At 43.3% G+C, this 22,703-nt stretch overlaps 1 protein-coding gene across 5 annotated transcripts in view; it reads left to right on the plus strand.

Moving 5' to 3' along the window:
• Nucleotides 1-22,703, plus strand: part of actr3b (actin related protein 3B) — a 71,526-nt gene that overhangs the window by 10,108 nt on the left and 38,715 nt on the right. For all 5 annotated transcript variants that reach the window (XM_079602140.1, XM_079602141.1, XM_079602139.1 and 2 more), the window contains exons 7-12: nucleotides 16,515-16,622; nucleotides 16,782-16,925; nucleotides 17,336-17,509; nucleotides 17,598-17,690; nucleotides 21,278-21,403; nucleotides 22,551-22,634. In XM_079602140.1, coding sequence (XP_079458266.1) covers nucleotides 16,515-16,622; nucleotides 16,782-16,925; nucleotides 17,336-17,509; nucleotides 17,598-17,690; nucleotides 21,278-21,403; nucleotides 22,551-22,634 — 729 coding nt within the window. The remainder of the gene's footprint in view (nucleotides 1-16,514; nucleotides 16,623-16,781; nucleotides 16,926-17,335; nucleotides 17,510-17,597; nucleotides 17,691-21,277; nucleotides 21,404-22,550; nucleotides 22,635-22,703) is intronic.

Consider the following 22,703-nt stretch of genomic DNA (forward strand, 5'->3'; position numbering starts at 1 on the left):
GAGTCACAGAACACATGTAGCCTTAACTCTTGACCGTCCTGCCGTGGTATGTGTGTTTGGTACCATCGTGGGATTGAGAGCTGATGCAGTTGAGGGAGCTCGGAGCACCACTGTTGCCATTTCTTCGTCAGATCAGGTAGCAATTTCTCGTCCCACTTGAGCCCTCTCTCCCACATCTCTTGGAACAAACACTTAGTCCTGATGGTAAAAGGAGTCAGGAATCCTAGAGGGTCAAAAATGCAAGCAGAAGACTGCAGAACACTTCGTTTTGTGTTTTCTTTTTCTGTCAGAATATCAAGCAGCCCCCTGAGGTCGAACACAAAGTCATCAGTGGCTGGTCTCCACACCATACCCAGCACCTTCAGCACAGACACGTGTGACTCTGGGTGCACAGCACAATCCATCAAGCCTTCCTTCCATTTTTCTTTGAGTTCAGGAGAGTTTGTCATCCATTTACATAGCTCCATGCCTGCAGCAGACAAAATGTTCCTGGCTGTTATTGTCACTGTATGTGCCTCTGTCACCCCACTTGCACTTGAAATGAAATCATCGACATAGAGTGAGGAGCTGAGGGCTTCTACCACTTGTGGGTGTTCGAGCTTGTACTGTTTTAAATGCTTCCTTATGGTGGCTGCAAGTAAGAATGGGCTTGACGAAGCTCCAAACACCACTCTCGTCATTCTGAGAAAGCGCAGCGTCACATCCTTCTCCTCTGTTGGTGGTCCAGTGAACCACAGAAATCTTACAGCGTCCCGATCTCTTTCTGAGAGTGATATCTGCAAAAATGCTTTCTTGATATCTGCCATATATGCAATTTCATGCAGTCTGAATTTGATCAAAATACTCATCAGATCTGGATTCAGATTGGGACCTGTTAAAAGACAGTCGTTTAGTGAGGGACTTATATCTTCGTGGGATGATGCATCAAACACAACCCGCAGTTTCGTTGTTGCCTTATCCTCTCTCAATACAGCGTGATGAGGTAAGTAATATATCTGACTGCCTGGTGGTGATGCATGCTCCCTTGGCACATCCTCAGCCATTCCTTGTTTTAAGTAGTTGTAATCTATATGCCTTATGCTTCGGACTCCTGGGTCCGTATGAATTAGCTCAAATGATCCATAGGGAATTTTAATAACTAATCATGAATATGATTAATATTTTGCATACTTCAGTTACATTAAATTGTCGAAAGTGAAGGTGGATTATATGAATATATGAATAATCAATCACAACGAATTATAATTCCTCATTCATATATCAATAATCCTACTTAACCTCGATTGCGAGATAATCTTTAAGGGAAATCAATGTAATTATCAGATCGTTGTTCGTCCAGCGACCAACGATTAGATTAAGTGATTAATCTCTCAATAAAGTTATCCTTCCTTATAAACTCCAAGAAACACCAACCTTCTGGCCGTGAACATTAATATTTCTGGTGTTTATGAAATTAAAACTACTTAATGTAGTGAACAGGGAGCGCGGTAGCTATAATCTACCTCATTGACGTTTGTGGTTTTACGAGCGTTTTTCACAGACACAGTCTTGAATACATTGTTTTAATAAATGCAAACTACAGAGTATAACGGATTACACATAGTGATTATAGGTTTTATACGTCTATGTACAGTTACTTACATTAAACAGACAAGACAAAAACAGGTAACAGCTGATGAGAGAAGGAGAGTTATAGAGAGTTGGGGAGGGGCGCTCTGGGGCCCGCGCTCGATTTGATTGCGGGACAGAGAGAGAGAGATAAAGAGAGGATGAGAGAGAGAGAGAGAATGGTCACGTGTGACCATAGAACAGCAAACATCACAGACCTTTGAGAGAGACATCAATCAAACACCTTAAAACATTAAAACTCGTAGAGCTTGATACTTGCAAAAGGTTCGTTTGCGTGCACGAGCTGTGTCCAGCCTGCGCGTGTTCTCGGACTGAGGCGCGTTCTCCGTGAAGCTTCGAAAGCAGGGCGCGTGCTCGTTGCCAGAGCACGTTTCCGCGGGAGCTTTGAAAGCTGGTTGCAAGTGAAGTTGCTGAAGGAATTCAGGCTTCGTTCGTTCGACAAAGGAGAATTTGAAAATGAAACAAAAGAAACTTTATAAAGGAAATAAAAAGGACGGACTCCAGAGGAGTCCGATCGCGGACTTCACATGATGAGCAGACGGGGGAGCAGGGGACGAGAGAGCAAGAGAGAGCAGGAAGAGCTTTGCTCTTTCCTTTAAAGACTGTATGGGTCACTCCTTCGTTCGGCGTGTTGTCCAATCACCTTCAGTGATCTGGGAGCGGGAGAATCTTCTTTGTCCTGCCAGAAGACCCCAGTCTGTGTAGTTTATGACAGAGCTTTGCCTTAGTCATTTCTATGACTAAAAAGGATTCATCTAGTAATAATCATATCATTGCAGTCTATTATCGAGATTCAACTCCGTTAGATTTAGAGAATTACAAAGATACGAAACACATCATATTAACATTAATAGGAATACAACATTTGATTATTATGCATTAGTATAGACATTTAAAAGTTTAATTAATACATGCTATAATTGTAAACTAAACCCAAATCTGTCATGACATATAAATGGCAACACAGAATGCATTTGGTAATGTTTTAAATATGACTCGTTCAATGAAAAGTCTCTTGTGTGTGTGTGCTCCAGTCTCAACGGAATGTGTGGGTGTCACGTTACGTCTCTTTGTGTGAGCCATGTTGGTGTGTGTGTGTGAGAATCACGGATTCACCAATCTGACCAGATGTCCATGTTGCTACATATCCCCCTTTTTGTTCGATTAAGTCAGGGGATGGACTTCATCGAACAACAACTTAGCACAATGGATGACAGGTGGTTTGCTAGACTGATGGCTCAGCCCACATGAGGTTGAGGTGGTCGATGGTGTGGGGTTCTGTGAGAAACCGCCGACACGGCTTTGTGAGCTTGGCTGTGGATGTTCACATCTCGTTGAGTCTGGCACAGGGTGAAGGCCAAGACGAGTGTCAGTGCGTGGTCGGTGACCTTGGAAAGATACGACAGTATCCGCTGCGGTCCAGGTTTGGACACAGGTGAGGTATTCAGGCTGGGCGGTTGCCCATGCTTGGAGGGCTGTGTTGACAGGAGCAATGTTCGTGAGTTGGGACCCCCTTTTCTCAAACCAGAGATCTCCTTCTGGATCTAGGGTGACGTTGTAGTTCTTAAAGGATGGGAGTTCCAGTGCTGTCTGGTACTCTTTGCTCGGAAGATGATACCCTGACAGGTTACCGAGGTGTGAGATGGCACCTGTCAGTACTTGAGTCGGCATACTCGGGTTGAGCAGGTTGACACGGCTGGTTGTATCATGCTGTTCGTGAGTGACAGTGGCTGGGTGCGCAGGTGTGTTAGCCAGCCATCGTTCACCTACAATCTTTGCTTGTGTTTCTGTGACTTGTGTGCGAGGCTTAGCTTCAGCAGGGCAGCGTGTGTGGCTGACCAGGGGTTGCAACTTGTAGATTCCTTCAGTGTTGTCTCTGAGGACGGGCTTGCTAGGGCAGAGAGAGTGACTGTCTTTGGTCAAGGTGCACCCGTGCAGGTTTGAGGCCGGGTACAGCAGGGTGTCGCTGTCGTGGTAGGCCACTACGTCTGGAGTGCATATCTTGAACTGGGTCCTGCTTTTCCAGGACCCGATGTTGACAATGTCTTTGAGCCTGTAGGCTCGGTTTGACTCGATGATGGGTAGGTTTAGGAGAAAACCCACTTCTCTCTGCTCGGGGTTGACGTGAAGTGGGGTGGCGCAACCCAGAGAGTAAGCAAGGTGTGTTTGTAGAGGGTCAGCTGGCGTGGTGATGCTGGAAGCCAGCACAGTTCGCACAAGGCTTAAGGGTTTCAGGTACGGTGGGATTGCACCTGTGGCTAGGCTGTCAGTGGAGGAGCTAACCTCCCACAGCATGTCTGTCGTTAGTGCTGTAAACAGCGGAGTCTGGGCAAAGTCTTTCTGGAAGATATTAAACAGCGGTTTCATTGAGTTCACAGTCTGGTTCGCTGCGTTGACACTGGACATACCAATGTTAAACAGAGTTCTGGCGGCAGCTACGGCTCCGAGCAACGCTCCCAGGAACCGTTCGGATCGGTGGTTGGTGCTTAGGAGTCCTGATTGCGTGACAGTCACTTTCTCAAGTTGGTTGAGCAGGTGTTCGACCTTGGCTTTGGCGTGAGAGAGGGAGTCCTCTGTCCGTTGGGCACTTGCCCAGATGTATGGGGCTGCGGTGCTGGGGTAGTGTGCTCTGTAGACCGGGCGGGACTGGATGAGTCGACCATACACTGGCTGAGTGTAGGTTCCGCAGTCGGTGATCAGAAGTCTCAGTTGTTCTCTCGGTGGCAGCTGTCCTCTGGATGGCTGACAGCACAGCATGACGACCCACAGCAGCAACCTGGTACAGATGACAGGGAGAGAGAGAGAGAAAGGGAAGGAAGAGGCAAACGAGGGTTGTCTTTGGTTGGACAGGGCAGTTCTTTTGCTTTGTGGGTGGCAGCTAGGTTTAGCTCGCCTTGGCCCATGTTTTGTCACATCTTTCTGCCAGCCTGTCGCTTGCTTCAATGTCTCGTCAGTGACTCTGGTGCTGTGTTGTGCCGCACATGATGCGTCATAGATAAACATTGGCATGACCCCCCTTTTGCAACTGTTCAGCACAAGCTTTTGCGCTGTGATGTCAACCGGTGCAGAACCCGTAATGTTGTGTGTATGCAGCGTGTGCATGTTATGCAGCGGTTTGAGGCACTGGCTGTCAGTGAGCTCAGACGGCGTGCAAGGGAGGCAGGAGGGGTATAAGTGGAGGCAATGCCAAGTCGTTGTTGTGGTGTCAGAAGCCCGCATGTCCGCTATGTTTGGTGTTGCAGGCTGCGGAGCCCGCGTAAGAGGCACAGGGTTAGGCAGTGTAGCCTGTAAAAGTCTTGTGCAGTGTGTAGTCGCTGCAACGTTGAGGGCGGGTGGGTGGGTCGGGTGTGACCACCGCTTTCCGTTTGGTGCGCCAGGCTTGGCGCGGGCATGAGTTTGTTCATGTGGCTGCAGGTCAGTCTTGACCTTGGCGCAGCATTTGTTAAAGTCTTTTGTGGGCTGGAAGGTGCAGGGTAGCGAACTTGAAACTTGACCTGTTGCTAAGTCTGTGTCGTTGTGACTGGCTGTGGGAGTTCCCATGAACTGTGTGACCTGGCAGTCTGGCTCTGTGGAAAGTCTCGTGACCTCTGTGATCTGACAGTCTGGCTCGGGTGGCCTGTGTGACTGGATGGGGAGAGGTTCTGGCACTTGAGCCCAAAGAGTTCGCTTTTTGAAGTCCAGTAAGGGCTCGAAACGATCCAGCAGGTCTTTGCCAATGATGAGTGGATGAGTGTTCATTGGTGAAACGTACACAGGGTGAGTCAGCGACATAAAACCTATTGACAGGTGGATTAGAGTTAGCTGTTCGAGCCGGATGCTATTTTGGCTGTATGAATGCACATTTAGCTCACAAGTGTGGGATTCAAAAGTTCGATTCTGCCTCTTAGCTTCGACTTTGAGTCTTTTGAAAAGTTGAGATGAGATCACAGTGAGGTCTGCTCCTGTGTCTATCAAGGCTTCAAGTTTCACTTCCTTCTCCAAAGTGCAGGCTAGGTAGGGTTTCCTGGTCACCCCCCTTTCAAGAAGGTTTCCCAGAAACTGTGGCACCGGGGCTGTTGTTGTCAGCCGGAGTGAATGGTAGGTGTTGTCAGTTTGTGATGCAACAATGAGTGAGTGAGTGGAGCTGCTATTTGGTGATGTAACAGCAAAGTTCATGGGTTGCGATTTGATAACAATGTCTGGTGGGTTGTCCCCGGGAGGGACGTGTGGCTTGCTGCGGGGGCAGCTAGCCGGAACAGCACTTCCTGGGACTTTGTGATGTTGGTCCCAGGTGTGATGTGTTGTGCTGTTTCGTGTAGTGTGTGCAGCTGTCAGCTGTGGTGCTGGAGCGGAGCTGTCACTTTGTGGTGTGACAGCTAGCTCTGTAGTCTGTGGGGGACGAGCAGTGTTCGTGGTGCTTGGCTCAGGCAGATGGCAGTCAGACAGGGTGTTGGTTTCAGTTCTTATGCTTAGACATAAGATGTCTGGTTCGTCCTTGTCTCTCTTGCGATGTTTCTTGTGAAGAAACTCTTTCAGCATCCTCACGATCTCTGCTGTCTCCGACGTGGCTGCACTGTGTTTTTCTGGTGTGCGATGAGGCTTGGGCTTACCAGTAGCATGTCGAGAGGGGTTCCAGGGCTGGCTTTCTGGGCTTGGAGTTCTGGACGGCGGGTGATGCAGGTCCCAGAACCTCTTAGAGCGCTCGCTCCGATGCTTTGGATGAGCACCGTCACGGTTGTGCTGCCCTCTGCTGGCTTGGAACGGTCTTGACTCTCTGTGGTACAGTCTGTGACTGTGGTGCTGTTGGGCGCCTTCTGTGTCTAGCTCTGAGCAGTGCTCAGAGACAGAGTAGGTTGTGGGGTCTTTTACAGTCTTTTTGGAAATAGTCTTTTGCTTGGTGTAAGCTTTGTGGACCAAGTCGCGTAGCTGTTGGGTGGACATGCTACGTGGACAGGCCAGAACGCCTAAGTGGTGACTCACTGTGGGATGCAGATTTCGGAGGAACAGCGTCCTGAAGTTGACATCTTCTTCCATACCGGGCTCGTTTCGTGCTCCGAAGTAGGCGTGTCGGAGTCGGCCGTAGTAGGTCTGTGGGTGTTCAGGTCGGGCCTGTTTGACGTCCATGGCGGTGAAGACCCCTTGTTCTGATTCTGGATCAGAGAATTCACGGATCAAAGCTTGTCGCAGCTGCTGGTAGTCCCTTTTGACAGTCTCTGGTTGACGGTCTAGGAAGCTGCGCACGTCACGGCTAGAAGTAATTCTGAGCAGGCAAAACTTGTCCCGAGCTGTCACGTTGGCGACAGTTTGCAGGTGAAAGTCAATGTCTTGAAGGTAAGCATGTACATCATGGCCTCCTGCAAGGTTTGGAGTGAACGTGGGGATGTTTCTGGCCAACTTGTCAGAGTTCGTGGGGGAAGAGCTGTGGTTGGGGGCCCAATCCGTCTGGAGGGGATTCTGACCCTTTTCAGCTCCGCCCCCTTCAGCTTTGGGAGCCGTGCCGCGATTAGCGGTGAGTGTTCTCTGTGAGGGCCCCCCCCTTTCTGCTGACAGGGGTTTTTGTTGGCTGGCTGGTGTGTACCGGCTGGTCAGGGGAAACTTTGTGGTGTGTGTTTCCCCTACCCGGTCACTATTAAGTCTGTAAAAATGTCTCAGTTCTCTGTGAACAATGTCAAGTTCGTCTCTGAGATCATGTCTCTGCAGAGTAAGCTCATGGATTTCAGCTCTGGCCACCTGTAAGTGTTTTTCACAGGCTGTGGCTTTAGCGTTTTTGTCTCTTAGTTCAGTCTTTGCTCTCTCGAGGAGAGTGTCACTTTGTTGGAGTCTTTCGTTCAGTTCTTTACAGGTTTCATTCTCCGACTGTTCTCTTTGGTCTGTGTCGAGGCGAAGATCTTGCAGGGCCTTTCGAAGTCTTTCTACTTCTTTCTGTAGCTCTGGATCTGTGGCGTCCTCTTTCTCGGTCTGGAGAAGAAGCTGGTCTAGGTGACTTTGGGTGTGGGCCTGGTTCCTCCGGGCCTCCTCTGCTTGAAGCTTTAGCGCTGCTGCTTCCTGCTCCAGGTTGATGTGGCTCCTTTCGCTGAGCCGTGCCTGGGCGACGAGTTTGTGTGCGAGGCTTCCGACGATCTTGGCCCAGTCCTTGTAGCTGTAGCTCTGTGTCGGATCGTGGGTCATCAGTTTGACCAGGTCGGTGTCCAGCTGTTCTCGGCTCAGGGGCTCTGTGTCAGCGGCGTCTCCGGGCAGGAAGTCGGTCGTCATGGCTCTCAACCACAACTCGAGTTCGTCCCACTGGGCAGCCATACTGGACGGCCGTGACCTTGGCACACTGTAGGCGAGAGAGAACACAGAACACACACACAAAGAGACCAATGCAAGTTCGTTTTAAGGTTAACGAGTTATGATCATACGGCTATGCCGTTTATGAGAATTTTGGGGCTAACTGATGCCAACAGTTAGACAGTTCACGGAGCCAATTAGCTTGGGTCGGTCGAGGACCTGCACTAGAGGTTGTGACGAGCAGTAGCCTGGCGGGTCACGTGGTGGCCCCGGCTGCTGGTGGTCACTCTACTGCTTAGCTTCTTTGATGGCTCTCTCAGGTTACTGTTTCTAGGTGAAATGAAAGAAACAAATCACAACAGAACAAAGGATAGAACAGATCAAAGTGAAATAAGATCAAACAATAGTAACACGGTATGTGTTAGAGAGAATAAGGAGGCCTAAGCCTATTACCACTGCCAGAGTTTACGATAGGGCCTACAGGTGAGTGGGGGCTATCGGGGTAGAAAACCTAGGAAGACGGTGAGGCTTGGAGAAAGGGATATAGGCCAAACACTTAAATGACCGGGGAATATCTAATATTCTGTGGCTTATACTAAGTGTATGGGTTTTACCTTATTTAGTTTGCCTGGGGTGAAATGAGGTCACTCAGGTGGGAGTCAGCGGCGCGGTCAACCTTCTCGACGGTCCCACACACTCGAGCGCAGTGGACCCGGGCCTTCTGTTACTCTGTGTACCACGGTGCGACCTTCTCAAACAACTTGCGACCTTACACACAACCTGGCAACGCCAAGGTGTCAACTGCCAGACAGCACGACAAAAATGGGGTTTTCACCGGAACCCGGCCCCTGCAGCAGGCCCTGGTTCAGGTAATTGTCCCGACATTGCCTTGTGTGTCAGCTGGCGTGGTTGACTTTACCCTTGGAGTGCCAAATTGCTGATGTAGCAGTTGCGTGCCACCCCAATGGTAAGAGACAGAAGAGTCCGAGACTCACGCACGGCCGGTGTCGGTCGTGACGACCAGGTGACCCCGCTCGCTGGAAACCAACCAGAGATGACTGTCAAATCACCACAGCGCCCTAGGGAGAACTACACATAAACACACAAAAAGGGGTAAACAGGTGAAAGTTAAAGTCAATTAAGGCTTTCTTGTTTAACCAAGTTTAGTAATTATGTATGTAGAAATAAAGGCAAAGGCTTTGAAATAATGGTAAAACAAAAAAAAGGGAATTATGATAATGTTGGTGATTATCAGAATAACCTAACCTAAAAGAGAGATAAGAAAATTAGGAATAAAAAGTAATAATAAAAATTTTTTTTTTTGAAAAAAAAAAAATTTAATAATAAAAAAAAAATTAATAAAATAAAATAATGAAAAGACAGGATGACCCCAGAAGAAGAGACAGGCCGCAGTAGTGGGTTTGTCCCACAAGGGGGCGTATCTCTTTTCAGTGGTCAACCTGGTTGGACAGACAAACTCATTCAAATTAAATTCAAACTGGTTTTAAATTCACATTTAAATAAGCCTGTGCAGAAATGTAAAAATCAGAGTGATATCTTATAATAATCCAGATGACGTTAAAGCATCAGTAATTACTATGAAATAATCAGAAGGGAAAGATGAAATAAGTACACACTTCAAAAGAGTGAAAGGGGAAAAAGAGTGGCACCGACTTAGTATCCACAAGGCCACGCGGTGGCGCTGTTTCCTTCTAGTGGATGACAGTGGCTGCCAGCCAAACAAGATTTAAATCCAAAATTTAAATCTGATTTAACTCGAATTTAGATAAGCGTGTAAGGGAATTGAGAACTCAGAATGATATCGAATAATAACTTAGATGCATTAAAGTATCAGTAATTATTATAAAATAATCAGACGAGAAAACAGAAATAAAGCAATTCACACAGAATTGGAAACAGAGAAGCGAGTTGAATGAACCGCTTTAGCGGGAGGCGGCCACTGGGTGGCGGACTTCCCTCTATGGGCTCTCAATGGCTGGGCTGGGATTTAATTTAAGTTTTAATTCACCTCTTGTTTGAACCAAACTCAAAGTAAATGTACCAGTCACAAGCAGGAAAATTGTCTAACACAAAATAATATTCGCACGAGCAAAGCTGGAAATGCCAATAATTATTGAGAATTTAGACATAAGCTAATTCACTATTCATCATAGAACACTTGAATTTAGCAGTACGAGAGCATTATCTGAAACGGCCACGAGATGGCGTAGTCGCGCTCATGCAGGCTGACGTCAGTGGGAGGCGGTGCTCACGCAGGGTGACGTCGTTGGGGCGCGTATTTTGAGACTTGAACACCTAAAAGGACCTCTGGTGTTTAGTCCGCGGAATTACAACCAATTTTAAATGTGACTCTAAAGAGCTCAGAGCGTTCAGCTCAGTCACGTGCTGATTTTCTGCAATAAAATCACAAAGGAAACAAGATCTCTACAGATCTTCGGGTGCTATACTGCACAAGAGAGAACGTGTCAGGACTTCTTCACTGCACTTTATTACTCAAATGTGGAAAACAGGAATTATCATCTGTTGTTGGGTTCCCGTAAACATTTAACCACAATAGCACTTATGATTTAAAAATGTCTTAGGTTTACAAAATGGGTAGCTAATCCAATTTTCGACCAGGAGTTATCGTTATTTTAACGATCTAATATTATTATTAGGCCTATTATCGAAACGGAGGAGACTCGCTCTGTTCCAATCTACCGCGTGAACAAAGAAACTCGTTTGATTTCAAGCGGGCTAAAGCAATATTAATTACAGGCTGAACAGAGATTCTTTTCTCTAGGACATTTACCGGTATTGTCACTTCCAGCGTCTGTTAATATGCTTGAGCTGAGCTGGATCGGCGCCAGTCAGTTCTTCAGTGAGCGCGCGTGGGTTCGCATTTGGGCGCGCGCGTTTCCTCACTGAACCGCGTGGACTCTCGCTGGAGCGCGCGCGTGGGTAACACAATATTAAGAATGTACAGTCCGAGACATGTACAGAGATTCTGTTCTCTTTACCGAAACAATATTAATATAATACATCGAAGTTTATTTTAGCAATTAACAGGGGCTGAAAATGTTAAACATATCTAGCTTTGACTGAGATCGGCTTCGTGCCTTCTAACAGTCCTTCCGTGGGCGCGCGTGGTTTTTGCCTTACTAGGGCGCGCTTGTTTCCTCAATGGGAGCGCGTGGGCTCTCTCGCTGGAGCGCGCGCGTTACATTAATACACAATATAGACAGACTGAAACTGATTTGCTCGTAGAACACAAAGTTTGAGATTGCGCGTAATTTTCTCCACCAAAATGTAATCTATATGCCTTATGCTTCGGACTCCTGGGTCCGTATGAATTAGCTCAAATGATCCATAGGGAATTTTAATAACTAATCATGAATATGATTAATATTTTGCATACTTCAGTTACATTAAATTGTCGAAAGTGAAGGTGGATTATATGAATATATGAATAATCAATCACAACGAATTATAATTCCTCATTCATATATCAATAATCCTACTTAACCTCGATTGCGAGATAATCTTTAAGGGAAATCAATGTAATTATCAGATCGTTGTTCGTCCAGCGACCAACGATTAGATTAAGTGATTAATCTCTCAATAAAGTTATCCTTCCTTATAAACTCCAAGAAACACCAACCTTCTGGCCGTGAACATTAATATTTCTGGTGTTTATGAAATTAAAACTACTTAATGTAGTGAACAGGGAGCGCGGTAGCTATAATCTACCTCATTGACGTTTGTGGTTTTACGAGCGTTTTTCACAGACACAGTCTTGAATACATTGTTTTAATAAATGCAAACTACAGAGTATAACGGATTACACATAGTGATTATAGGTTTTATACGTCTATGTACAGTTACTTACATTAAACAGACAAGACAAAAACAGGTAACAGCTGATGAGAGAAGGAGAGTTATAGAGAGTTGGGGAGGGGCGCTCTGGGGCCCGCGCTCGATTTGATTGCGGGACAGAGAGAGAGAGATAAAGAGAGGATGAGAGAGAGAGAGAGAATGGTCACGTGTGACCATAGAACAGCAAACATCACAGACCTTTGAGAGAGACATCAATCAAACACCTTAAAACATTAAAACTCGTAGAGCTTGATACTTGCAAAAGGTTCGTTTGCGTGCACGAGCTGTGTCCAGCCTGCGCGTGTTCTCGGACTGAGGCGCGTTCTCCGTGAAGCTTCGAAAGCAGGGCGCGTGCTCGTTGCCAGAGCACGTTTCCGCGGGAGCTTTGAAAGCTGGTTGCAAGTGAAGTTGCTGAAGGAATTCAGGCTTCGTTCGTTCGACAAAGGAGAATTTGAAAATGAAACAAAAGAAACTTTATAAAGGAAATAAAAAGGACGGACTCCAGAGGAGTCCGATCGCGGACTTCACATGATGAGCAGACGGGGGAGCAGGGGACGAGAGAGCAAGAGAGAGCAGGAAGAGCTTTGCTCTTTCCTTTAAAGACTGTATGGGTCACTCCTTCGTTCGGCGTGTTGTCCAATCACCTTCAGTGATCTGGGAGCGGGAGAATCTTCTTTGTCCTGCCAGAAGACCCCAGTCTGTGTAGTTTATGACAGAGCTTTGCCTTAGTCATTTCTATGACTAAAAAGGATTCATCTAGTAATAATCATATCATTGCAGTCTATTATCGAGATTCAACTCCGTTAGATTTAGAGAATTACAAAGATACGAAACACATCATATTAACATTAATAGGAATACAACATTTGATTATTATGCATTAGTATAGACATTTAAAAGTTTAATTAATACATGCTATAATTGTAAACTAAACCCAAATCTGTCATGACATATAAATGGCAACACAGAATGCATTTGGTAATGTTTTAAATATGACTCGTTCAATGAAAAGTCTCTTGTGTGTGTGTGCTCCAGTCTCAACGGAATGTGTGGGTGTCACGTTACGTCTCTTTGTGTGAGCCATGTTGGTGTGTGTGTGTGAGAATCACGGATTCACCAATCTGACCAGATGTCCATGTTGCTACATAGTCCTCCACAACTTCACTGTATCTGCTGTAGAGTGTGACATCCTTGCTTAGTTTCCTTTTCAAACTCTCCAGTCTTTTTTTTGCGATGCGGTAATTGTCTTGAAGTGGAGGATGATGTTGTCGCCATGGCAACTCCACTTGGTAACGCCCATCCTTGAAGATGGAGGTTTCCTCGAACCGCTGCAACGCTTCTACATCCTCTGGGCTCTCAGACTTCTCATTTGTGATGCCCAGGGACTCAAGCTCCCAGAATGCATGCAGCTGTTTATCCATCTGTGCGTCATCGCTGAGCTGAATATGCATGCAGGTTGTCTCTGTCATGCTGGACACTGCTACTGGGCCTTGCACTGCCCATCCGAAAATGCTCTCCAGTGCCACTAGGCTCTTTGTCAGTCTCTCTACTCTGCCTGATACTATCTGCCAGTAATAATCAGAGCCGATTAGCACAGCAAGCTCAGGTTTATCATCTCCAGCACAGTCTGCTAGTTGAAGACCTCTGTTTTTCATTTCCATTTGTATATGTTCACCAGGCACTTTCATCAGCGCTGTGCACACTTTGGGGGTGACAACTGCCTCGATTTCAATTCCCTGCCGATTATCCCATACATTCTCCAAACTGAGCTTCACTATGTTGCGACTCACCGTTGTTGGAGCAGAGGAGCCAAATGTGTGAAGAGTAAGTGTCCCTTGTTTAGTAACAGGTAGCTGCAGCGCCTTCACCACATTCTCATGCACAAAACTCCCCTGACTGCCTCCATCTAGCAAGCAGCGGACCATCTTCCTGCTGGTGGGTCCTACGACCCATGCTTTGGCAGTTTGTAGCAGCACAGTGTTCTCAATGTCAGGTTTGCATTTCTCTGCTTGGGGAATTACTGAGGAAATAACAGTGTCAATGTTGGCAGCTGCAGCAGGTGGAGATGCTTCATTTTTCTCACAAATGGCTGCATGATGCCTGCCTCCACATGTGGCACATGACCTGCACTTTGACCTGCAAAACCTGGCGATGTGTTTGGTCCCCAGACACACAAAGCACCTGCCAAGCTTCTTCAGCTTTTCCTTGCGTGCTGACACCGGGTGGTCTGGACATTTTTCAGATTTGTGTTCAGCGCTATCACAGAACAGACAGTTTAGCATTTTCTGGTCAGCAATGTGTAGTGCAGCTGCAGATGGCATGCTTGGTTTCTTTGATTTCACATCATTGGCTGAATATGATTTGTTGCATGTTTTGTTAGCAGACTGGTTTTCTCTCTGGTTGTATGATTTCATCATTTGTAAAGTTCTCTCTCGGCTCTGAACCTCTTTCTGCAGAAACTTCAACACATTAGGCACATTCCATTCATCATCATTCCCTCTGTGACGGCTGTATTCAAGAGCCATGTCGTCTGGCATCATCTGGAGTAATATTGGGCACAACATACCGCCATAGGTGTCTGATACCACTCCCAATGACTCTAGGCTTCTGATTTGAATTTCACAGTCATCATATAACTGCCTTAATGCACTGACATCCGATGATTTCTTTACAGGAGTGAGATTCAGAAGCTTTGACATGTGAGCATTTACAATGAGATCTTTCCTTCCAAATCTGCTTTGCAGAATATCAACTGCAGCATCATAGTTACTGTCTGTCAGTGTTACTCACAGTTTCATTTTCTCGGATCACTCGGTGAGCCCGCGCTTTCATCTCGATGACGCGGTCTCTGTATTCCTCTGCGAGTTCAATCTCCGCCTCCACGTCCTCCAGTGAAGTGTGTTCCTCCACTATGGTGTCCAGCTCGCGCAAACTGTCCTCCTTTGCTGACAACACGGCTAACATGTCCCGCACACGATCGATATCCTTGTCTTCCTTTAATAATTCAACGTCGATCTGGTTCAGCAGTCTCGTTGTGGAACTCCGTATGGTCCGACGCTTTCTTTTGGACCGTTCATATTGTTCCACACCGGTCGGTCGATCTTCGTCACTCATAGTCTTCTGCTTTCCGGGTTTTAGGCACCAAAAATGTTGTACATTTATCGTCTTAGAAAACTAGGAATAACGAAGTGAGACGTTGCTTCGTTTCATACGTTTAATGAATAAAAGGAAAACGAAAGTAAAAAATACAGCGTGAGCTTGTTCAGCAAATCGTTCACAAGATGGCCGTTGTCGAATCCACCAGCCATTCACAAACCTTCCCGTAAATCACGTGACCTTTACCATTGCTCAAGGCATCCTGGGTAATGAAGTCAATTCACAAATCAAAATGACACAGAATGTTTTAACCACATATATGTATCTGTAACATGAACTGTTAATCTTAATGTTATGTATTAAATGTTAACTTACTAAATTTGAACTTATCAATATTAACCTTCGTAACTATTAGTTTAAATAGTTCCCTAACAACCTTTTCTCAACAGTATCCAACCCACCCAAAAACAGAAACTGACACAGATTACCCATAACATAACCGTAACTCTCATCTGATTAATAGAGACAGTTTGTTTTATACATTCAGCTTGGCAGCATTGATAGCAAGTCAAATAACTTTCAACTAAACCATGCTCATGCATTTTAAACACATAGGGCCCTATTTTAATGATCTGAAACGCAAGTGTCAAAGCGCAAGTAACTTTGTGGGCGGGTCTTGGGCGCTGTTGCTATTTTCCCGGCGGGATAAATGCCTCTTGCGCCCGATGCAAATCTAAAAGGGGTTGGTCTGAAGTGGCTTCATTATTCATAGGTGTGGTTTGGCGTAACGTGAAATAAACCAATCAGAGCGTCCTCTCACATTCCCTTTAAGAGCAGGCGCGCTTATTCCAACGCGGATTTGCCGGCGCACGCCAGGAGCGATTTACAGCCGAGGAGACCGACGTTCTCGTCAGGGCCGTAAAACACAGAGAAGTGACATTGGGGATGATGGGAGAAACCCACCCAAATTAGCTTCGGTTAAACAGGCGTATCAATTGGGTAAATGTGTAGCCTAATCTACATTTTTTTTTTTTTATCTAGATAGATTTTTTTCATATCTTGTATAATGACACAACAATGATTTCCCTCGTGTGTTATTATTTTTCCTTGTAATAATGTATGATTTGCAAAAATTAAAACTGCTGCGTCTGTTTATATTAGAGAATCAAAGCGTTAACACGATACATTATGGCCAAGCACGCGCCCTTAAAATAGCATATGACTAACGCGCAACGTGCCACTGTCTTTAGACTGGGTTTTTCCTGGTCAGTGGTGGAATTGCTTTCTAAAACTGGAAAATAGCACTAGGGAAGTTCATTCCTTAATTTACCGACGTGTGTCTGTGGAGGGAAAAGTCCGCTGTGCGCGGGTGCAAAATAGGAATGATACATGCGTCGGTGTACAAAGTAAATTGCGCTGGGTGCAAGATAGGGCCCTATATGTGTTTAACAACTGCTCAGGTAATGTCAAAAGTCTCACCCATTATATAGTTCCATGTCCCATTTTGTCACTGACCTACAGTCTGCAAAAATGTATTTTACAATCAAGTTTGTCATCTATCCAAGGTAAACTTTGGGACCATTCACACTGGACAAAGTCTTGTATTCTGCATTGAAAATATGTTGGAAACAGCAACTTATTTATCTCTGTGGCCATTTTTTCAGGCTGTTTTGGCATTGGCAGCATCATGGACTTCAAAACAGGTTGGAAAACGAACACTAACAGGAATCGTGATTGATAGCGGTGATGGGGTTACTCATGCCATACCAGTGGTAATCAACACAGATATACATACAATGCTATGAAAAGTAATATATAAGCCAAAAATGCATGAATTTCATTGTTAGATCAAGTGGCATCTGCAAACAGATGCTGCTGGAGCTTTCCTCAAAAATTTAGATGGCTGATTTCTGTTTGTTTTTATCTTTTAGGCGGAAGGTTATGTGATTGGCAGCTGTATAAAGCACATCCCTATAGCAGGAAGAGACATCACCTACTTTATTCAGCAGCTGCTAAGAGATAGAGAGATTGGCGTTCCTCCAGAACAGTCACTGGAGACCGCAAAAACTGTTAAAGTGGGTAACAGCAGGGATGATATTCCTTTCTCTGGCATTCCTCATTCTGATTGGTTACTCGTGACATTGAGTGGTCAAATATTTGTATATAATGACCAGTAAATTTATATTTCACTCATTCCAATATGACTGTCAAATGTACAGTCAGTGTAGAGGTTCTGAATACCTTGTCTGGGTTCATTTTAGCCAGCAGACTGTGCATTATCCCTTACTTAGTCTCCTATTTCTCTCTTTCACATGTTTTCTTTTTTTTAAATAATCTGAATCAGAGTGATATGATGTTCTGTCAACCCTTGAAATAATATTAAAAAAAAAAATAGTAGTGTCACACTTACTCTATCATATTTATATGCAATACAACTTTTTTACTCCTTATCTGTAGTACTATATTGTTTTGTTTGCTTTTTTAGGAAAGGTATTGCTACATCTGTCCAGACATAGTGAAGGAATTCACAAAATATGACATGGACCCTGGCAAATGGATAAAACAATACAAGGGAATCAATGCTATCAGCAAAAATGAATTTCTAATAGATGTCGGATATGAGCGTTTTCTTGGACCAGAGATATTTTTTCACCCTGAGGTAGAAATACCACACTTTCTGAATTATTCAACATGTATACCCAGAATGACCTTTGGAAACTGTAGTAAAAGGTCTTTTCACTCTGCAGTTTGCCAACCCAGACTTCTTGCAGCCCATCTCAGATGTAGTGGATGAAGTCATTCAGAACTGCCCGATAGATGTCAGGAGACCACTTTACAAGGTGCAATACCATTATTACCATGCAATTCCAGTGGTTCTCTTTCATATAAATGTATACAATATTTTGGAAATGTTATTATTTGATAGTGAGGCTTGTTGAGGAGCCAATATTCTCAATGAAGACCAGGAGTCAAAGTTGACATTCCATCAGTTGACCAAACCAAATAGTTTTGGTCAACATTGATTTCCTATTACCGTTATATACTACGAGAAGATTTTCTAGCTTCAATGGAAAGGAGTGTTAAAGCTACAATATGTAATTTTTTTCGCCGCTAGGGGTCGCTAACCTCTTACAATAACAAAGGCGTACGTTGATGACGCAAAATTCCGGCAGAATTATTTGACTAGTCGTCAAGTTGATGGATCTAATAATGTTTATCGATGAGTGAATACATTGATGTTTTTAACATGACTGTGGGATAAAGTAGGACGCGATTGCTAATGAGAGACAGATATCAGCGCCTCAAGCGAGTCTCTCGAGTCCCGTGGATATAAAGGAATATGGACATTTCATTCTACCGAAATACCCACAAGTGCTGTATTAATACTCACTCATGTCAGTTTATTAGACGAATGAAAGGTAATGCAGCGCTGTTTCACTTGGGCTACACTATCATACTAAAATGCATTTGAGTGTGGTGAAAGTCATAATGTTATTCTATGTGTTATTTGTTGGCTATATGAGACTAGCAGTAAGCTAAATCAAAATTAGAATAACATACAGATCAAATTCTAACATTTCATGATATATATATATATATATATATATATAAAATTGATTAGTTTTATGTTACATTTGCTCACCTGTCTAATAAAATACATGCAAGAGCTCAAGTTTATGCATGTCGCAGCACTACACAAAACCTGTATCCTGGTAAATTTGCATTACATAAAAGGAAATAACAACAGCAGAATTAAGTAAGTGAGGTAATTAGTGTTTGAGTGAATGAGAGATTACATTTGCACAAGATAACTGGAGATAATTTAGGCCAGCCATGGACATGGTATATATTTTTCTCACAATTCTGAGAAAAAAGTCAGAACTCGCAATTGCGAGAGTGAAAGTGTTTCCCTCTCTGTGGCTTCTTACGCGTAAATCACACTAAAAAGTTTTTCAGTTCAGTGTTGTGTGCACATCCAAAAATACTTGAGAGCAGGTGTTTGTCCAAAAAGAAACCAAAAAGAATGAAAGGACAGAACACTTCACCCCTTTAACATGTTATGGTTAATTTTTATAGTGGGATCAGTTCTTTTATTTGTCCAACAGGGGTCAGTGTGTATCCACTCTGTTCACAATTAATCTAAATAGTCTAGAATAGAGAGCTTCAACTGATCCCCGCAAATGAGACTGAACAGCTCTGAAATAACCTCAGTATCCATTTCTATATCTCACAACTCTCAGCCTGAATAAATAGTGTCTTGACAAATTCAATTATGCACACTTATAATTAGTGTACATCACAGTGCACAGACATTATTCTTATTAATGTGCCTATGAAAGAAGCTTCACTGTGGACTATATTGAAGGATTTGGATTTTGAACACCTTGAGGTGTAAAAAATCTTGCCAGCAAAAGCAAACGAATCAACAAAAAGGCCGATCAGCTCATCTAGGGTTGTCCCTAGAAATTACATCAGCCATCTGTGTTAGAGAATGTTACTTCTTAAATTAACATATTACAATATTGTTGTACTTCTTGTTGTAAACTGTAACTGTTTACATTTTTGCATTGTTATTTTTTTTCTTATTAAATTACTTTGGCATTAGTGCAAGATAACTGATGGTGTCTCTCCTCTATAATGAAAGCTCTGTGTTTGTCATGTAGGCATATTTCATTATTGGAAGTGCTATGTTTTGCTATGAACAAATGTGTATCTCCCCGACATAGATTGCATGCAGTGACATTTAGGCGTTGTTATGACATTCAGAACATTTTGTTCTGACAACTGCAAAGTTTATGGCGGCCCAACCCCCAAGCCAGTTCTGTTATTTCCTCTACGAATAACAAGTACTACAGGATTTCACTTTAAAAAAAAAACTGGAATTATTTTCATATATCATCAGTATTTGGAATTTTTAAAACAAAATTTGGAGTGAGCTGAAGGAAGTTACAAAAGAACTACAGTACCAATAATGCTCACACATTCAATAACAACTCCTATCATGCTTTTAAACCTTACTGTAAATATACCCATATTTCTCCCAGCATGCAAAGGGGGCTTTGGACTGTATATAGAATACAGTCAATGTGAAACGTATTTCGTTTACACATGTCCTGTACACAAATCTGTGAACTGCAAAAGCTGCACAATGTCACAAGGCTTTCATTAAATGAGAGGAAATATATTGATATATTCACATGATATGTACATTTTGCAATGGCCCTGAAATGATCGCTTTACAAAACTTTTAAGCATATACATGAGCAGGTCATGTAAAGGACCTCACAAATTGTAAAGGCTGTTCTGTGCCTGCTCAAAATTCAGTGTAAAGGCGTAATGCCACTTAAAAGCCAGACTAAATGATGCCTTCTCTGACTGAAACTAGCATAAAAGTGTGCAGTTGTAATTGCAGTGTTAATGTATTTATTCCACCTTTGAGCAGCATTAAATTGTAAAGGCACTTAAATGCCACTTCAGAAGCACTTCTGTGCCATTTTTGCAGTTTAAATGTGACATTATTTGATTATCCTCTGCAGGGGGGATCAAGTCTTCAGGTAGAGAAATGAATTATGAATAAATTGAATTATGAAAATTTTGTTTTAAGAAAAGAGAAATAAGGGAAATGAAAGTGCACATCTCTTACCAGCTTCTGGTCTGCATTGTACTGTAGATTGAAAGCTGTTTACCTCAGTGAAAGGGTCCACTACCACAGTCCATCCACTTTTTTAAACTCATCAGTAAAGATGGAGGAAGCCAGCCTTTTATTCCCTAGATAGAGAACCAGCATGTCCTAATCCAAATAGCAGGATAGCTCTCCTCAAGTTCGTTAAGTGAGGATTGAACCCTCAGCCCTGTAATGAAACTCACATCTCCTGCAGATACCCTGTTATAAGCTGACCTCAGTCAGCCCATGGCCATTTACTCCCAGCATGCAACTGGCCTTTGCCGACAATGTAACAGTAGTTTATTGCAGAAGTACAGTATATGTGGGGGGGGGGGGAATTCTATTTTGGTTTTATTTATTTTTTAATTAAAACACATTCTGTGGACTGGAAGATTTATAAGTGGACAAAAACTGAACTATTACTTGTTTCTTCAGAATTGCATTTCTTAGAATAATTTGCTATTGCCAAGGGTGGTTTCTTTTCTTTTCATTTCAGTGATTTAATTTCTGTAGTGTTGTGGATTTTAGTTTGATTAAATTTTTATTTAAATTGTTTTTCTCAGCACAGGGATAGTAGAGCGGAGATGCTTTGTCTTTGTCATAATGAGTCCATTCAAACAGAAGCAAATTTGTGCATGTTTATAGATGCTTTTGCATAATTTTTTCCATGATTTATATACAGGTACTTGAGTTATATGTTTTTTGGGGGTGAACAATGAAAACACAGATATATCAGTTTTGTGTGTGCGTTGTGTGCATTAGAACATTGTCCTGTCGGGAGGCTCCACCATGTTTCGGGACTTTGGCCGCAGGCTGCAGCGGGACCTGAAGCGCGCGGTGGACGCCAGACTCAGACTGAGTGAGGAGCTCAGCGGCGGCAGAATAAAGGTCTGATCTCATTAATGTTTCAGCATTTCTCACCCCACTCTCACATTCAGTGATATTTACTCTGTTTTAAAACTTTTCCTTTGCTTTTTTCGCACACAGGCGATAACATTATCAAAATGTAAAAACTACTAAAAATGTTGTATTATTTATGTATGCCAGGCCAGTAGTTGGTGATGTCACTTTGTAAAATAACACTACCCGTCTATAGACTGAAGACTTTCAACGCATGTGCATGACATCACCGTTTTCACAAATTCATGTTTTTGTAGTGCGGAAGCCCTGAACCGTAACGTAAAAAAAGAAAATCCGTAAAAAAAAAAATCTAACATTTTCAGATTAAAGTCGAAATATTTCGAGAATAAAGTCAGAATTACAAGGTGTGTGTGTGTGTGTGTGTGTGTGTGTGTGTGTGTGTGTGTGTGTGTGTGTGTGTGTGTGTGTGTGTGTGTGTGTGTGTGTGTGTGTGTGTGTGTGTGTGTGTGTGTGTGTGTGTGTGTGTGTGTGTAACAAAATAGTAGCTTTTTACTTTTATCTGGGCTTTCAACAATTGTACAGGTGCTAATCTAACATGGCATTGTTGTTTTTTTACGGATTTTTTTTACGTTGCTGTTCAGGGCTTCCGTATTACACAGAGATGATAACAGTATTGTGTTTTTTTTTTAAGTTTGCATTTTCAGGCTTAAACGCATAAAAGGTTTTCACACCTTTTTTTCCAAAATTGGTAAAAAATATTAACATCATACAGTATACCTTTACATTCCTAAAAGAGCACACATAAGCATTTCAAAGAATATTGTATATGCATTTACTTGGCATCCCTTCACTTCACGTTTCATTTCAAGTGTTTGTAAATTTTGAGTGGAAATATTTTAAATATACTGGATACATATTATACGAGTACATATTCAGACACACATAAGCTGGTAAAACAAAAAATAGTTTTGATGCATAAAGTATTTGTCTGGCACCTTTTTTTGGATGTTTAATAAAACAGAACCTTTTAAAAAATATATAGTATTCTTTTAGTCCCGTAAGAACATAAAAAACAGGTATTTGTACAGATATGTTATGTATTTTCTAACATGTTTTTAGAGATGTTGTTGAATACATAGTGAAATTCTTTGAATGCATCTGATTCCTCATCCAGCCCAAGCCCATGGAGGTGCAGGTAATATCTCATCACATGCAGCGATACGCCGTGTGGTTTGGGGGATCCATGTTGGCTTCTACGGTAATGCTCACAGAGGATATTTCATTATATGTCGCAGTCTCTTTTTTGAATATATTTATCACTTAACCA

Source organism: Phoxinus phoxinus (assembly GCF_949152265.1).
Source record: "Phoxinus phoxinus genome assembly, chromosome: 24".
NCBI lineage: Eukaryota > Metazoa > Chordata > Actinopteri > Cypriniformes > Leuciscidae > Phoxinus > Phoxinus phoxinus.